Source organism: Phyllostomus hastatus, unplaced genomic scaffold (assembly GCF_019186645.2).
Source record: "Phyllostomus hastatus isolate PE091 unplaced genomic scaffold, TTU_PhHast_1.1 phas_scaffold_93, whole genome shotgun sequence".
Lineage (NCBI taxonomy): Eukaryota > Metazoa > Chordata > Mammalia > Chiroptera > Phyllostomidae > Phyllostomus > Phyllostomus hastatus.
The window spans coordinates 18,535,718-18,553,317 of record NW_025334042.1 but is presented as its reverse complement, the minus strand read 5'-3'; the positions used below and the strand labels follow the sequence as shown (position 1 = coordinate 18,553,317).

Here is a 17,600-nt window from a genome sequence, read left to right as displayed (position 1 = left end):
CGGAGATTTCCTGGGGAGAGGCAGGCAGGAAAGAATAAGACTTGGGGCTTGTGGAGGGGGTCGGAAGGGGCGGGAAAGCTGCAGAGCCCCCTGGCCACAGGCTGTTAAGGTTGCCCAGGCTTCTGCTCTACCCACCCCCTTCACCCCACCCCCAGTCGTATTCTTTCAGTTCAGAAATTGCTCTCCTGTGGACCTTGTGGATCCAAGTCCCTGGAGGAACTGGTCCAGAGGCCTTTCCCCCAGAGGGCACAAAATAGGCCTTGTCCTCTGCCCTGCTCATATAATATTTGTGGAGGTTTGAATCTGGCTTCTCCATGCCCTCAATTAACATCTATTTTCTATCCAAAATGTCTGACATAGGTGGTACCATATGAGGGTCATATATAGGGATGCAGAGTAGTCTTCCAGGCCATTGTGTCTGGTTCTACACACTCTCTCTCTCTCTCTCTCTCTCTCTCTCTCTCTCATACACACACACACACACACACACACACACACACACACACACATTGAAAATATCCTTGTTGCCACTCTGGGGTCTCTGGCATGGTGAGGAGGTTTACTAAGCTACCCTGGCTCCTCACCTGTAGGCTCCTCCCAGAGTCCCCAGTACTCTCAGTCTCATGACCTCCCCACTCCCATCTAGTTCTGTCCACCCAGGATCCCTTCTCCTGGGCATCCTGTCTACCTCTCCAGAGACTTGGTTCACTTTCCCCTGCTGAAAGGCACCTTCTCAGCAATAGCAGCGCCTTGGGACATCCAAGGAGAGAGAACTCCAACCTGAAATCAGCTTCTGTGAAATCCAACCTGGGCAGCGCCCATCCCCCCCTCTCCCACCCCCAACCTAAGTCCCCTTTTCTCAGCCATTTTTTTGAAAATTGGAAGGCTCTGGGGGTAAAGAAGATGGGGTCTATCCATTACCAAAAAAACTCTCAGTGTATCATAAATCTGCTTCATCTTTCCCTAAAATTAAACACAATTTAAAAGGCTATTTCAGGGGTTTGTTGCAGCAACAGCCAGCTTCTGCTCTACTGGGTAAAGAAAATCCAGCGGTGTGGAAGGCGAGCCGGCGCGCCAGGATGCAATTTCTCCAAGTAGGCACCAGGTGTCGCTGTGGGCTCGTTGTCCCGGCTACCCCCAATTCCAAGAACCATTTTTTTTCCTCCCCCTTCTCTCTCTTTCCCCCTCTCGCTCCCTCTCCCCCTTGGTTAGGCTTTGCCAACATATCAAGATGCGTTTCGCCGGCTTCCATCACTAACCTCCCGGAGGTCATCAAGCCAAATTTATGAGTGGCCGCTGGAGTCACGTGACTCTATTTAAGGCTCCCTTATTTGGGAAGAGCGCATAGGATAAAGAAAGAGATATCTCCACCTATAAATTGTGCACTTTGGAGAACAAAAAAACCCCTCAACTTCAAAGAGTCACAAATCACCCTTAATCAAAAAGGGTGCAGAAATTTTTTTTGGGCCCTCCCCGCCATGAGCTCCTACGTAGCCAATTCATTCTATAAGCAGAGCCCCAATATCCCTGCCTATAACATGCAAACTTGTGGGAACTATGGATCGGCCTCAGAGGTGCAGGCATCCAGGTACTGCTACGGCGGATTGGACTTAAGCATCACTTTCCCACCGCCTGCGCCTTCCAACTCTCTCCACGGGGTAGACATGGCTGCCAACCCCCGGGCTCACCCCGACCGCCCCGCCTGCAGCGCCGCGGCCGCTCCGGGACACGCTCTGGGCAGAGACGAAGCGGCTCCTCTGAACCCCGGGATGTACAGTCAGAAGGCGGCTCGCCCAGCGCTGGAGGAGCGAGCTAAGAGCAGTGGGGAGATCAAAGAGGAGCAGGCGCAGACAGGGCAGTCTGCCGGACTGAGCCAGCCACCGGCCCCGCCACAGATTTACCCGTGGATGACCAAACTGCACATGAGCCACGGTAAACTTTAGGACTTCATTTTGCGCGCTCGGGTCCGCCTGGGTTTTATAGGCCATGCGGGGCAAATAAAGAAAAAAAACCTGCGGCCATAAATTTTACGATCCAGGCATCAATGGCTCGTAAAACTGTCCACTAAAAGGCTTAGAGGCTGTGTGCGCCCAAATTTACGACGACATAATTGGATCATAGGAACAAAACGTGTATAAAAGGCAATATTCAATTTTTGGGGGAGAGGGAGGGAGTTAAAAAAATAGAGGGATCTGAAGGGTGAGGAGCGCGGGGCTCCAGAGCGGGGATCCCCCCGCGGCTCCCTCCCTCCCCCTATGGAGCCGGCTCGGCCTGCGCTCGCCGCTCCGGAGGATTCCAGCGACTCGGGAGGGGCGGGAGGGGGGCCCCCGGTGCTCGGATCTCGAGAGTGCTTATTGTTCGGTCCGAGCCTGGGTCTCCCTCTCGCCCCGTCCCACAGCCCCTCCGGTTGCAGAGTGACGGCTGCGGCGGAAAGTTTCCTGCCTGGGCGGAGGCGCCTCTCCCGGGGCTAGGCTGGGCCGGGCCCGCCTGCGGCCCGCAGGGCCTGTCTCGCCCTGCTCGTCTCCGGTCCCTCCGGCCGAGGGTCGCGGCCCGGGGCTCGGGTGGGGACGCTAAGGCAATGCAAGCTATTCACCCCTTCCTGGCTTGGGGGCTGTTTATGTTCCAGAGACAGACGGCAAGCGGTCCCGAACCAGTTACACGCGCTACCAGACTCTGGAACTAGAAAAAGAATTCCACTTTAACCGCTACCTCACTCGCCGCAGGCGCATAGAGATCGCCAACAACTTGTGTCTCAACGAGAGACAGATCAAGATCTGGTTCCAGAACCGCAGGATGAAGTGGAAGAAAGATTCCAAAATGAAAAGCAAAGAGGCTCTTTAGAGGCAGCCCGGCAGGGACCCGCCAGCAGTACCCCGAGCCCGTTTCGCTCCCTTCTCCTTTCCTTTTCGGTTTTCCTCTCTCTATATTTTGGGGCAAGGACGGTGGCTGGAGCACCGGCGCCCCGGGCCTCATAGACAAAAGCTCTTTCCCTTGGCATTCCACATCCCCACCGACCCCAGGCTCCCACCGGGCTGCCCGGCTGTCCTGACTCCTCTCAGTTCTGCTCAGCCCTGGGGCCCCAGGACGAGCATGGGTTCCCAGGGCTGTGGCTTAAGGGCTGGCACTGACTATACCCGGCCTGGGCTGCCTCTCAGGCTTCCAGCCCCAGCCTGACCCGCCGGAGTTAAGGTGGGCCCTGCGGTTGCCGCAGGCCAGGCGCCCCAACCCTCCAGCTTCGCCCTCTCCTTTGTTCCCGGTTTAGGCTAGCCAGACTGCCGCGGGCTGGCGAGAGAGAGTGGTTATGCCTGGGGGAGTCTGGCGCCAGACTCACCAGACTCGGGGTGCTTTCTTGTAGCGACTAAATTCAAGTTGTTCATTTTTAATGATTTGCATAATAAAAAGGGGAGATGACTGAAGCCCACCTAGGGCCCCTTTGGTTGCCCTATGCTCTCCAAACCTTCTCCCCCAACCCCAAAGCCGGGAAACCTCTCCCGCCTGCGCCCTCTGCATGCCCTCTCAGGCCCCGGCCTCAGACCGCTAGCTAGCTCAACTGTTGCGGTTTCCTGCCACAGGACCCCCACGAGCCATCCTAGAGGCTCCTGGCTGCCAGTAGTCCCTGCCATGACTTTCTGTGCCCTCCTGTCCCATCGCTGTTGTACGACTATTTATTGATTCCAGGTCTTTCCTGAAACTATATTTTGTCATATCAAATAAAGACAATGAGAGAACAGTACTAAAGGTGCAGCGGCTCCTCTGTTTGGGGCATGTATTGGGCAAAAGTGTCTAAATGGATTGTGAGGTGTAGGGGAGGTCCACAGCCTTTTAAGCCAATCTTTTAAAGGAATTTTTAGGAGCTTCTTGGGGTATCGGGTCAAGGGAGGTGAAACTGAGCTCCTGCCCTGATCCCTGGCTCCAAGAAGAGCCTCTGGAGGTGGGGGAGGACACCCAGGCTCCTGCACTGGCCTGTCCCATGCTCTGGTTGTCCAAGGCACTCCATTCGCACTTTGGCTGGGTGGATCTGAGGCCTCTAGACCGACAGCGGCCCTCACTGCATGCCAGAAGGAATCTGCAGGGACTGTTGGCTCCGCGATACTCAGACTCAGACCCTCTGGGCCTCTGAAGTTCTCTCTCAGGGCTAAGTGGTCCCTGAGGGGTCTTGATGGTCAATAGAGAGAGGGCTGAACCCTCAGCCTAGGGTCCCATTTGGTCTCAGAAGAATCCTCAGAAAGTTGGTGCTGCTTGGTAAATGGTGCTAGGGAAGTGGAGGAGGTGTGTCTCAGCTTTCTCAGATAGTGGCAGAGGGTGAGTAGGGAGGGCCATCTTCAGGGTGTACCTGCCTAGCAGGAATCTTGAGGCTGCCCCCCACCTTCTAGGGCCTAGGGCCCTGCAGGACAACTAGCTGGGAAAGGAACTACATGGACCAGTTCCTGGGCTGCATCTTTCACCATCATTTATCTCAGTCTCTGGGATTTTGTGTCGGGGGAAGGTGGGTGAAAGGGAAGGGGAAAACCATTCAGGTGGTGCCTGAGGCTGACTTAGGCCCATGCTCTACTCTGCTCCAGGATCTTGGAATGGGATGGGGGAGGAAGTCCTTTATAGGAGAAACAAATGTGGGAAGGGTCCATAAAACTTTACTGCATTTCCTCTCCCACCTCCCACAACAGGGTGATTTCCTGGAGCCAAGCCTAGGCCCCCCACACTGGGGAGGGTGCAGGAAGGGGAGGTTCAGAAGCTGGGCTAGAAGGCTGCTCCAGCAGCCAAGAGAGAAAGGGAGCAGAGAAGCTCTGGGGAGGGGTAAGGGGAATATTTATGATTATTAATGCTGATGCTCCGTGGATTTATTATAAGGACTGACTTCTCTGCATACTATTGCCTAAGCCACCTGTCATTTTTTAAAAGACCCAAGAGCCTTTCCTCACCCCATGCTAGCACGTAGGAGGTCTCACTAAATGTTTATTGAACTGCACCCATTGCTACACACTTCTCCACACTGCACTCACTCAGAACAGATAGGGGCTCCCAAAATGTCTCTCCTCCACTAGCACACAGCAGACAGCACAGCACCAACTCATCTCTCTCCCTCTCTCTCTCCCTCCCTCAAATAAAATGTGTAATTTTCTTTAGGGAGTTATTTTAATTTTTTCTCCATGCTGAGTAAAACTATTGGGCGGGCGGTGAAGCGTGGAGAAGCACTGGCGTCTCCAGTGGGTAACAGTTAACTAAGAAAGAGGCCCTGGCGCCCACCGTCACCTGCTTCAGCCTCTCTGGCTGCCTAGGCCCTGCACTTCCTCCCCAGGAGACGCACTGCCCCTGGGGGGGAAACCGAGGGCTTTGCCAGTGGTGGGGGAAATGTTTCGCAGCCCCACTGTGCAGGGGGTACCAGCCGGTACACTGACTGCCTCCTTCCCGCAGGGTGTGAACCGCTCTTTCGCTGGAGAAACTGGAGGACTGGCTTAAGTTGGGCAGGTTTAGGTGGATGCAGGCAGCCATGCCTGCCTGTTTCCCCACTCCTGTCACAGTCTGCAGGTCTGTGCCCAGGCCCCAGCATCTGATTCAGCAGCATGAGTGATCACAACCCTGCACTGGGAGTGGGTACAGCCCAGACCCTTGCTTTCTCCCTGAGCATAGGCTTCTACTGTGGAGTCTGAGGGGGTTTCCCCACCAGCCAGCAACAATGCTAAACCCTGTAACAATCACCAAGTACGAGGGTTTAGCATTACTCTGGGGGAGTTAGTGGAGGGGCTTCTGGGTCCCAAACAGAGACCGTGAAGCCTACCTCTTTACTTTGCCCTGAAACCAACCCCCTCAGGCAGCAAGAAAGAAGGGGAAGAAGCATGACTTACCTTCCCGGGGGAGTGGGAAGAGGGGGACACGGCCCACTCTGAACAATTAGAGGAGAGAGGAGGAAAAAAAAATAGGAGGAAAAAAAATATCAACATGACCTCGAAGGCGACAGGTCCTTATGGAAATAAGTAAGTAAATAAATAAGGATCCACCCTCACCCCATCCCCACCCTGCAGGGGTGGGGGTGGGGCACAGGAGCAGCACAAGGGCTTTTTAGTGTAACTGAGCATTAGAGAAATACCCATGGCTTCTATGTGAATTTAGGAGTTTGAAACTTTTGGAGGTTATTTATGTGAATGGCCCGAAGGCAAGCCCGTGAGTGGCTCTTGGGGGACCACGTGATGTCATTAAACCAAGTTTTATGGTGTAGGGAGAGCTGACAAACCCACAATATATTTACATCATATATAATCTTAACTGTCCAGCCACGCAGCTGCTGGTGAGGTTTAATGCTAGGACAGAGGGCCTGGCAGTTAGAGGGGATTACGGCGCTGGGGATGATGGTGAGAGAGGTTACATCTTCGAAATGAATCCCAGGCGATCGCTGTAAGTTAATTTTCTCTCTCTGACCCTTTCTCCCGTTTACCTAATCTTTCCCCTTCGTGAGAGAAGGCAGTTCCTACTCATTAAGAGAAGGAGAAGAAGGCCTCCCCCGGCATCGTCAGGCTGGGGTGGGAGAAGAGAAGAAGCCGCTGGAAGGTAGGAGGATGGGGGAGCTTGTTTCTCCAGCCCAGAGCTTTCCTTCCTGCCCCGCATTCCCTCCAGCTGTGAGTCAACTGAGGTTAAGAGAGGCCTAGGTTCTCTAGAGCTTTGCCAGGTCTCCCTGACCCCCTCTCCCTCCTCAATTGGGAAGAAAGACAGCGGCAGACACATGGGTGTTTGGTGTTTGTAGGAGTGTGTAGCTCTAGGCACAAATGCAAGATGCCTAGGGGTTCCCTGGTCCAGGGAAGGGCCAGTTCCACCCTTGGCCAGTCACCCAGAGTCCAAACAGTGTGGGCAGCTGGGAAAGGAGACAGGGGAAGTAGGGATTTGGGACTTCCAAGCCCAAAGGCTGCCAGCTGAAATGGAAGAAGCATCTTAAAGGTGGCCAGTTGAACCCCAGGGGGCCCAACTCATCCTTTCCTTCCTTACTACCAGACCTGGGTGGACAGCTGTCTCAACCTTACTGGTCTGGGGTTCTAGTCTGTCTGGAGCAGGTGTGCCTCTAACTGTTGGGGTCTTTCCTGGCATCCCTAGTCCTTGCCTAAGGCAAATCTAGGCCCAGGAGGCCTGGAAGTTACTGCTGTGAGTAGAGTGTAAGCAGGTGAGGGAATGGAGGCAACTGTCTTTATTAGGCTGGCCAGGAAAGCCCTCCAGCCCTGAGGAGAGAGTGGGTTCTGGGGATGGAACAATGGTGGTGGGGGGGCAATAAAGGCATGGCGCCCTGGGGCCAGTCTCAGCCTTGGGCTCCCTTCAGGTTTCTAGGAAGGAGCAGCACAGGTGCAGACCTGGAAGGCACATGTCCTCCACACCCATGAGTGCGGTACCCATCCTAGTGCCTCACCTGTAGCTAAGTAAGAAAAGCAACAATGTGTGAACTCAGGCTCCTTGAAGGGGCCCACTGGAATCGCTATGGATTTCGAAGCAGGAAGCAGGGTGGAGGCTGGTCCCATGGAGGGCAACTCAGGGAGGAGTGGGGCAGAAGGGCCCAGCCAGGTCTGTGCCTTCCCAAAGTAGGGGGAAGTCTTTTGAAGTGCAAGGGAATCTGGGCATCTGCTTTGCGGAGAGATGCATTTAGGACCGGGGAGAGGATGCTGTTAGCCGGTGCCTCTGCTGCCCAACAGACTGAGGAAGAAGTAGGGATCAAGCACAAACAGAGAGCCCAGGCAGACTCTGGGAGGGTGGAAGGAGACAGAGACCCAAAGACACCGGCGTCTGAGCTGGAGCCCCTGACCTAGTAGTCTGCCGCCTGGGTGAAGAGCGCAGCGCCTGACTGGAGAACTCTTCCTGCGCCTTTCCTCTCTGCCTCAGTAACTTGAAAAGAATCCGCCTCCCTACCCTCCTCCCCACTCCTTTATCCCCAGGGAAGCGTTAGGATCCCAGAGGATTCTTCTTAGCAGGCCATTTGGAAAGTTACCTCTCAGGTTTTCCTTTCCTCATTACCAGCCCTCCTGGACTCTCCCCTCTCCACCAGTCTGTGCTTTTGAAGATTTCTGAAAACTTTCCATCCATGCAGTAGGGAAATGGGAATTGCCATTGTTCTACAACTCTTCCCTCTTTCTGGCCTCCCCAGGGCTTTTAGGTAGTGAGTCTAACAGTCTTTAACCAGGAATTTAGTTGGGGCAAAGACCCATACCTAGGCAAGACTCTCAGCCTCCCCTTCCCCCCCCCCCCACACCAACTCCTGGGCAATTCTCAGTCCCATTCCCTTTCTCTGGGGTGTACAGCGATATGTGCGTGTTTTTCTGATTTACAGATTTACAGAGCATCTTTGGGGGTCTATACTTCTGTGTCCCCTTTTCTGTTTCTTAGGCTCAAAAATATCACCCTCTCTTCCCGACCCAGTATGGATTGTCCCTCCTCTCAAATATTTATCTCAGCCATTTTTTTTTCTGTTTTGTAGGACAAATACAAATGGAAGTAGGATGAATACAAACGGGGCCTGAGATTCTTGGTTTTCCCACCCTCTCTCCCCGCTCACATTAAAGGGGGGGCACTTCTGGAGAGGGGGGATGAGCAGTCAATCAGGTGCCCAAGTGCTCCAGCCAACCCGGAAAGCTTTAAATTTTGTTCCTAGGTCTTTAACCCTACAAGGGTCAAGCAACCAATCAGAAATGCTCTAAGCAGGATCACATGGTCCCCCCCAACCAATCAGCCCCAAAGTACTTGGGTCTCTGTCTCCACTCCTTCCCTACCGCTCCCTATAGCTCCTGGGTCAGCCCTATCTCAGATGCCCCAGGGATGAGAGATACTGAAAATATTCTAGCCCCCTCCCTCTGTCTCTGAACTAGCTGTGGAGAGTCTTTGGCTTGTGTCTTCTAGTTATAACAAAGTTGTACCTCGAGGTCAGTCTAAATTGTACAGGGATCTGAAGTTGTGAGGGTGTCCTCTGGATTACTCCCATTTTGGCCCAATTCTCTGGGCAGAACTCAAGCCCTGAATTCAAATTCTAACTGTGATTATTCCCTATACACTCACCTTGTACAAGTTTTCATTCTCTTCTGATATTCTTGAGGATAGGTGAGATGATTAGAAGAGATCTCTTGATTTCTCTTTCTGGAAATGTCCCAGGAGCCATTAGCTTTATCTACATGGTGATTCTGTGTCCTGGCCAATAGCTATTAAAGGACACAGCCCACTGAAGGCATGGATTTCAGTGTTTATGTTTACATGGGTCAGATCAGAACAAGCAATAGGTGGAGAAACTATTTCTGACAAGAGCATCTGATGGCACAGAGAGTGGCATGTTGACAGAAGAGTTTGTTTCCTGAAAGTTTTGGGCTGAGCCCTGAGCCAACCCACTCATGGGTCCAGACAGGTATTCCTCTCTTCACTGCCCCCCTCTCCAGGGCTTTGTTCCAGGGTTAATTTTCTGGTTGCGTTCTCCTCCCCTCCCTTTCCCCCCTGATCTCCTGTCCTCCTTCATCTGAGGGGCAGAAGTTCCGATGGGCTATGCTGCCAGAACCTCTAAGCCCTCCACTGGGGACATCAAACCTGCAGGAGTGACGGGGGTAGCCCAGTTTGAGCTAGGCTTTGTCAGCACCCTCCTGCTTGTTTGTCTTCTGGGTAGGGCTGATCTGGGGACTTTGCCACAGGTGGGAAGGATTAGAATGAGAAGCCAGAGGGAGGGCAGCTCTTCTCAAAAACCATTGAGCCCCCACTTCCCACATCACTTTCAACCACCCTGCTCCACTGACTCTTGCATGAGTTAGAATGAAAGCACAGACACTTCTTTTTCCCTGGTAGATGGTGTGGTAGCCTTGTCTGAGACAAATCCTCACCACCAGTGTGGATTTTTCTTTTCTTTTTCTTTTTAAAGATTTTATTTATTTATTATTTCTGGACAGAGGAGAAGGGAGAGAGAAGGAGAGGGGGAGAAACATCAATGTGTGGTTGCTTCTCACATGCCCCCCACAGGGGACCTGGCCTATAACCCAGGTATGTGCCCTGACTGGGAATCCAACCAGTAACCCTTTGGTTTGCCACAGGCTGGCACTCAATCTATAGAGCCACACCAGCCAGGGCCAGTATGGATTTTTCACACTGTAGTTTCCATATTCTGTGAAGCTGGTTAAAGAAATATAGGGGGCATTGGTTGTCTAAACAGGTACTGGGAAGAGAGATTTTCATCTCTTCAACCCTTCTAATATCCATGCAAACTTTATGTGTCTCTTTGACTCTCCCTCTCTGTGTGTGGTTGCTTTGGGCTGAATTTCTGACCTGAAACATCATCATCCTGGGCTTCAGTTTAGTATTTTCTTTTGCTGAGAAGACCACTCTGAGCCTCCTCCTCCCTTGGTGGGCCTGGAGAGTTTGGAACCCTTTTAGGTGGAGAAAGGAGAGAGTCAGGACCCTAAGCAAAGGGTCTTTTGGTTAGAGGTTCAATTTAAGGAAGAAACTAGGCTGCTACAGGGCCAAGAAAACTACATCCTCTTTTAATGGGTCCTTGCAATCCAGAATGGTGTGTCTGTTCTGATAACATCTCCTTCACAGGCTTTGAATGGGCCCCAGGAGCTAAGAAGTTTGGACTGAGGAACTGGGGTGATAGAGATCTCTTTCTTGGTCCTTGAGTCCTACAGAACCCTGGAATCCATCTCCCTCTCCCATTCCTAAGGTTCACTGAAGGGCAAAAGAGAACAGAGACACCCAGGAGAAACCCTTGTGTATGGGGGGGGGGTAAAATTTTGGACTTGGGAAAGTTGCACTAGGTAGTCCAACACCTTTGTTCAGCCTCTGATGGACAGGTCTTAGAAGCCAGAATGAGAGGTTGAATAGAAGGCTCTTGGCATGCTGGGGAGCTAGTGGAGGGAGGAGGCTACTTCATACCTGACACAAGTGCAGAGAAAGTTCTACTGTGATCTGTACCTCTATATGAAGTGGGTGGAATGTATCAGCTCAGTGTCCTGGGATCCATCAGTACCGCACATGCCACAGCTCTCAGAGGGGTAGAGTAGGCTGGGTTCTGCTCTAGAAAGATTCCCTACTCCTTCCAACCCCTGGCCCCAAACATCACACCCAAACGCTAAACACACAGAAGTGTATGTATGTGCCCAGTATGAAAGAGGGCTGAAGACCAGGCTGCACACAGTAAACTAGTTTTGAATCAACTCCCCAGTCCTTGTTCTGCACCATTGTTCCCATCCACCCAGCCTGGAGACCATTTGTCCTGCCCTCCCCACCCCTGTCCTCAGGCTCTGGGCAACTGTTCTGTTTCCTCCTTTCCTCCTCTCTGGAAAACCAAAACCTGGAGCAGCCTCCACAGATGGTGGCAGCCAAGCTCTCGGTGACCTTTAATGTCCTGCTGGCCTGTTGGGGAGTTGGAAGGCAATAAGGGACTATGAGGCCAGACCCTCACCTGATTAAATACCCCTTTATTCTCTGTTCCGAGCTCAAATTTCAAATCTCTCACAGCTGATTATTTGCTCAGTGGAGAAAAATCTTGTCTAGTAAGTAAATACTGTCTGGCTAGAAAATTGTGTGTGTTTGTGTGTGAAGTGAGTAATCAGTTAGGTCCCTCATTTTAGATTGTGCCTCTCCCCCTCCTCTGGATAGAGGATGGGGGTGGGGTGGGGGGCCAACATTTTATTGAGGGTGCTTTTCCTGTTGAGAGTAGAGACTGGGTCATAAAAGCCTAGAGGAGGCTGTTTTGATCTGGTGACTTCTCAGGAAGTAGCATCTGAGGTTTTGCTTTGTAAATCACTCTCCCCCAATCTGGCCAGCTAGATTGGATTGCACTTCCCCAAGCCCACCTGGGGCCCCTCTATACCTCCCTTTCCCCAGTAAATGGAGAAGAAAAATAAAGGAAATCCAGGGCTCCCCAAATCTTCTACCTCCAATAAGAAAAGAGCCCATTGGCAATTTCCCCCCCATCAAATTTCCAGATTTAAAAATCAATTGAGCAACCTTTCATTTTCTTTTGCCCACACAGACCTTGGTCCCTCCAATCCCTCAATTAAATAGGAACCAACATCCAAGGCAATCAGCTTCTGAGCCTGGTGGTAGATACCTTAACTCCTCGGGGGGCTCAGCTGTCTTCTGGGTTGCTGTCTCCCTGTGACCTCTTTCCTGTGCCCCCACCCTTTCTTGACAAGGTGGAACAAGGTGTACAAGAGAGAACTCATGAATAGAGGGGGTGGGAGTGAGGCATATAGAAGACCCCATCTAGCACCAGGTGAAGAGAAGAAACTCCGTAGTCTAGTGACTGGTTTTACGTGATTAAGATGGGTACAGGGGTGTGTGTGGAAGCTCACAGCCTTCTCACATCTCTCTCTAACCAAGCCCTCTTCAAACAAAATCATAATTTGCCTAAACGATTCTATTTTGTAATGCTAATGAGCCTTCCCCTCCTAAAAACACCCCAATTTCCCATGGGTGTCCCCTGAGCCTGGGGCTAAGGAGCTGAACGGAAAAGAAATAAGGAGCTCTCTACCTCCATCTCAGTCCGGGCTCCGTACATCAGGACGTTTTCAGGCCCAGGCATCAGGGCTCCTATCCACCACCAGAGAAATGCCCCCACATATTGGAAATTAGGACATAGATTATATGAGTTCCTGGGTCCTCTTAGCCTTAGCACAGGCTCTAGCGTACCCTTGTTTATTTCCCAGAGAAGTCTGGGCTGGGACATCCCAAACCCACCAGCAATAGCGAAATACTATCGTTCCTAGGACTCCACACAAATACACGTGTCTTTATAGGGAGCTGAGCAATCCTGTAGCTGTACACGTGAAAATGTATTTATAGATTGCTCTATGTCTCTATAACAGGATGTATGTTTTACATCTCTCTCTATTCCACATTTAAATGCAGATTTATAGATCTCTAGATTTATAGATCCACAGTGAACATAACAGTCCTCTGTCGAATTCCTGCGTGCACATTACCAATCTTTCTATAGTGTTGGATGTATATGCTAGAATGTATTGGTAAAGCTCTCTCTCTCTAAACACCTAGATGAATATTTGGAGGTTTTTTTTTTTTCTCACTTGGAAAGAACTATGGGTGTGTTGCTCAATCTCTATTTTGAAAATTTTATCTAGATTTATGCAAGGGCCCCAACTCATAAAAAACTACATATTGAGGCAGAATATTTGGAAATCTTTATAGTCTTTGCAGTTTTTCTGGAAACTTAAATATTTGAACACATGTTTAGAGATGGTTCCATAATACATATATCTATGTGTAGGGGCATGTATCTCCCTCTGGAAGGATTTAAACTTACTGCATCTCTCTGACTCTCTATCTCTGTGATCAATAAAGACATTAGGTGAGTGGGGGTAGGGAACAAATATCTTTTGGATATTCTGCTTATTAAAGCAAGTGATTCTGTTGCTGTCTCGAAGGCTATCTTCAAATCTAGTACAGCTGAGTTATCTGCCCCCTGAAAACCCAATCTAGTCTCATCAGGCTAACCTTGTGATCCGAAATCCCAGCCCAGGCTGCCCAAAGTGCAGTACCTCCTAAGAGAGCCACTAAGGAGAAGGAGACTGGAGAAAGGGAAGAGTCCTTCAGCCCAGCTCCCTTTGACTCCCAGGGTGGAGAAGCTGCCGGAGTCCTGAGAGTTCCCCACCCAGCCACCCACCCCACCTGGGCATTTGGGGAAATGGGGCGTTCAAGTCCTGAGCTATTTTTGTAGGGTGCCCAAATGGTGCCAGAGTCACTGCCTGACCCATAGGTGTCCTATTCCCAATTGTTCTTGGTGCCCAGGGCCCAATTAAGTGGCCGCCTCACTGCCCGCAGCCCCGCGCTCTTATCGGCGGGATTGATGCCTCCGCTGCTCCTGTATATCATTTCCAAGATTTTTTCTGTCCAACTCCTCGGCTCCTTTGGCTTCTGCGGCTTTGACTAATGATTGCTACAGATGCCAACGTCTCCAGAATCCTAATAGCCAGGCAGGCGGACTCTTATTTACCCAGCAGCATTGCTGCGGGGGAAGGGGGCTGACGGAGCAGAGGCCCGGGGAGCAGAGGTTGGGATGTTGTAGGTCCGGGGCCAAGGAGAAGGTTGAGACCAACTCAAGTTTCACGGAACTTCTTTCCCAGTGAGAAAGACATGCCCAAGTCCCTCCTCTTCCCAGGGGAAAAATATAAAATACTGCTACTAGTAATACACTGCTTACCTCCTTGGAAAGCATCAAAGAATGGACAGGCCGTGCGAGATAACCAGAGAGGTGTTTATTAGTTGTAAAAGATGAGAGATTACGAGGAACACCAGAGGTTTGGGGAGCAAAAAAATACAGTTTTTTTCTTCCGGAGGCGAGAAAGGGCGAGTCAGCCCCGGTGGGAGAGGGGGCTGCTTGTCTTTATTTCAAGTCTTCCCCTTCCACTCCCCACCTCAAATCCCTACCCCTGGGGAATTAAAATCCCTCCCGTCTCCCTTCCCTCGCCTCACCTTCAGTCAGCCCCTCCGGTGTGGGGGCTGCCCGGCGAGAGCTCCTGGACCGGGGGTGGGGGTGGGGGGCGCCGGCGGCCGCCGCTGGTGCCCGTGGGGACCCAGTCTGGGGCCGAGCGGCGACGGCAGGCCGAGCAGCCAGGTGCAGGTCCGGGGCTCTCCGCCGCCAGCCCCGAGGTCCCGCTCGCGTGTGGTGGTGGAAAGTTGTGGCCATATTTGCTCCTGGGCGCTTCTGGGCCGCGGGCGCCGGGCCGGGTCCCGCGGGCCCGGCTGGAGCTCCTCGCCGAGCCCGCGGCCGGGCGCCGCTCCCCCGCGCACCCCACGCGGCCCGCCCAACGCGCAGCCTCGCGGGCGCGGAGCGGACGCGGCGCCGCGCGCAGCCCGCCCCGGCCCGGCGCGCGGTGGAAACTCCGACAGCGAGCGCTGCTCCGTCAGAGGATAATGGAGCACAAAGTAACTGCGAGAGGCGAGCGGGCGGGACAGCGCTCTCGGGCCCGGCCGCGCCGGGCGCCGGGGAGGCCATTTCGTTGGCGTGTAGGGCGAGGCAGCCGCGGACCGCAGCGAGGCGGCCCGAGGGGCAGTCTCCAGATCACAGCCCGTCGGGAGGACTCGGGAAGACAAAAGGGGAGCCTAAAGATTTAAACCGGTCGAAGGCAGAGGCGTCCCGATACGGCCAAAGCGAAAATCAATCACGTAATTAAAACCGGGAGAGGGCGAGGTCCGAGGCTGGGGGCCCGGGGTCCGGAGGAGGTGGCCGAGCTGCGGGCCGAGGCGGGCGAGTATCCAGGGAAGGGACTCTCCCGCCCGGGCCGAGCGTGCAGGGGCTGCGGGCAAGTCTAGAACAGATCGCTGTTGACTCCGGCTTGGCCGGGAAGAGCAGGCTGGGCATCCTCTTCCAGGCCGGTTCCTGAAGTCTCAGATGGCCCCTTCTCAGACTCTCCCATTTTTATGGGATTCTGGCGTGTGGTTAAAGGGCCGCTCCCCTATCCCAGTGCGCCACGGATCTGCCTAGGAAAGTTTTGTGACAGAGCGCAGGTGGCACCGAGACCCTGCCTCTGGGTCTGAGAGGATAGAGGCAGGTGGCACCCTGGTTTCAGACACTTACGTGTTGGCCTCGGCCTTGATTCTTCCAACCCAGAAACCCGGGTTCACCTTTGGACTGACTCCTACCTATGGTCCCAGGCTTGGAAGGAGGGAAGGAGGTGGGTGGGCTTATTAAAAGGAAAACTTGGGGCTGAGCAAACTGGACCCCTTTGGGCAGGGAAAGAAAAGGAATAGTTCCTGGAAGAAGAAAATAAGGCACATAGGCAGCTGTTTTGTGAGGGAATGATGTTCTTGTTATTACTGAGATTAATAATGGTAATGATCTGGAATGGCTGGGTCAACCTTGAAAGACCATCTCTACACAATCTTTTCTCACAGAGGCTTCACTGCAGAAGTCAAGGATTCCCCAATTTGGCTGTGATTGGGGAGAATAAACTAAAGACAGTCTTCTCTTCCTCTGCCCTTTCCTCTCCCACTTTTCGAGAGAACTCCAGCAAAAAGGGAACTTTATAAAATCTTTAGCCCCCCCCCAACAGTTTCCTCTGCTATCTCCCATTCACTAAAACGTACTGTCTTTGGGCATTGGGCTTTTGCAGGGCGCTCTTCTTAGGAAGTTCAGTAGGCAGTTACCAGACCAAGTCCCCAAGAATCCTGTCTTTGACCCCGAAGGAGGAGACCCAGAATTCCCTTGTCTGCTCCATGGAATTCTCCCTCTACCCTAAACCTTCCTTGGTCTCTGACTACTTTGGTACTAGGTACCTGATCCCATGGGTCTCTGGCAGCTCAGAGACCAAGAGCAGATGAGGGCAGATGAGGGCAGGTGCCCTCATCAACACGCCCCCTCACAAAGGGATCACAGCTTCCTAACGGCACCTTAATTCTGAGGGCACCAGGCTGGGGAGCCCTCCATAAACTACCCTAAAGCCAGCCTTAACTCCTGAATCTTTCAAAACTGCATTTAGGCTCCTTTAAAAGTAAAAATTCGTATCCTCTCAACAGGAAAGTATAGGTAACAAATCTCCAGTAGCGCAAGCTTCCTGAACCCTTAAGTCAAAATTTTGAACAACAACCATATTCATAATAAGAATTAAAGCTTGCATCAAAGGGAGGAAGGGACACCCCAGCCCAAGTTTTACAGGGGTTATAATCCAGCAGCCTGGGACAGGAGTGGGGTCAGTGAGGCCAGGATGAGCAAGGAAGGGGCTGGGGAACCCAACCTCTAACTAACAATTTCTCCAGCATAAAAATGAAACATCAAATTCGTTAGCCCAGGGCCTTCATTTTTCCCCTTCCACATTATAACTAGTTATTGAACTCGCTGGAAGATCTAAAGGCCATTTGCGAAGAGACAAATTTCAATGGAGTTTCCCCATCAATAACCCCATGGCAGTGACCTATTGGAACAAGTCAAACACCCGAGGTGAAATGCAGGTCACTCTGTCTAACCAATATTAAAATGCGGCCACTTTTTAAAAAGCCACTTTAAATGAGATTTGAGGAAAATTGAATTCCAAGGAAAGCAAGGCAAGGAGGGGGAAATCCAGGAGAAGACCCTGCCTGTGGTCCTCGAACAAATAAGAGAAATTTATCTTTAATATTTTAAAAGGGGGAAAATTAACATTCCATGATTGTTTTTTTTTTTCTTGAGACTATAAGTGATTCCAGGAGAAAAAAAAAGGTTGAGTGTTTTCTGGTGACACGTCCAGATTATTAAAATCATTTTAGACCAATTCATTACTTTTACTGACAAGAGATTTAAGAAAAAATCAATTAAGCATTTGCATATTCTTTTGCATACATTAACCCAGCCTGCTGGCATTAGAAAGGGACAACACACACACATACACACACATACAGAAAAAATGGGATAAAGGTCTTGCTTTAGTTTGGGGTTTTCAAGGTGCTTGGAGAAAAAATGAAATGAATTATTTGATTGCATACCATCTAAAAGTCAATTCATTTCAGGAAGAGGAAAAAGACATGTTGCAATTTTTAATCTCTAAAATAACAAAAACCACATACACACACACAGGCGCACACACACACAGGCACACACACACAAACCCCAAAAACAAAAAACCCTGCTCTTCTGAGAACAGGGAAAGGAATGACTCTCATTTTCCTTC

General features: G+C 51.7%; 1 protein-coding gene across 1 annotated transcript; it reads left to right on the top strand.

The window, feature by feature from the left end:
• The first annotated feature begins 1,478 nt into the window (after positions 1-1,478).
• On the top strand, positions 1,479-3,712 carry HOXC5 (homeobox C5). The gene is made up of 2 exons (XM_045829741.1): positions 1,479-1,932; positions 2,627-3,712. The coding sequence occupies exons 1-2, from the start codon at positions 1,479-1,481 to the stop codon at positions 2,839-2,841; spliced, it is 669 nt and encodes a 222-aa protein (XP_045685697.1). The 3' UTR covers positions 2,842-3,712.
• Positions 3,713-17,600: the final 13,888 nt, after the last annotated feature.

Bases quoted from the DNA above. Each gene is read 5' to 3' on its own strand.
- HOXC5 (XM_045829741.1), top strand. From the start codon at position 1,479: ATGAGCTCCTACGTAGCCAATTCATTCTATAAGCAGAGCCCCAATATC. The intron at 1,933-2,626 runs GTAAACTTTAGG...TTTATGTTCCAG, and splicing joins CAAACTGCACATGAGCCACG to AGACAGACGGCAAGCGGTCC.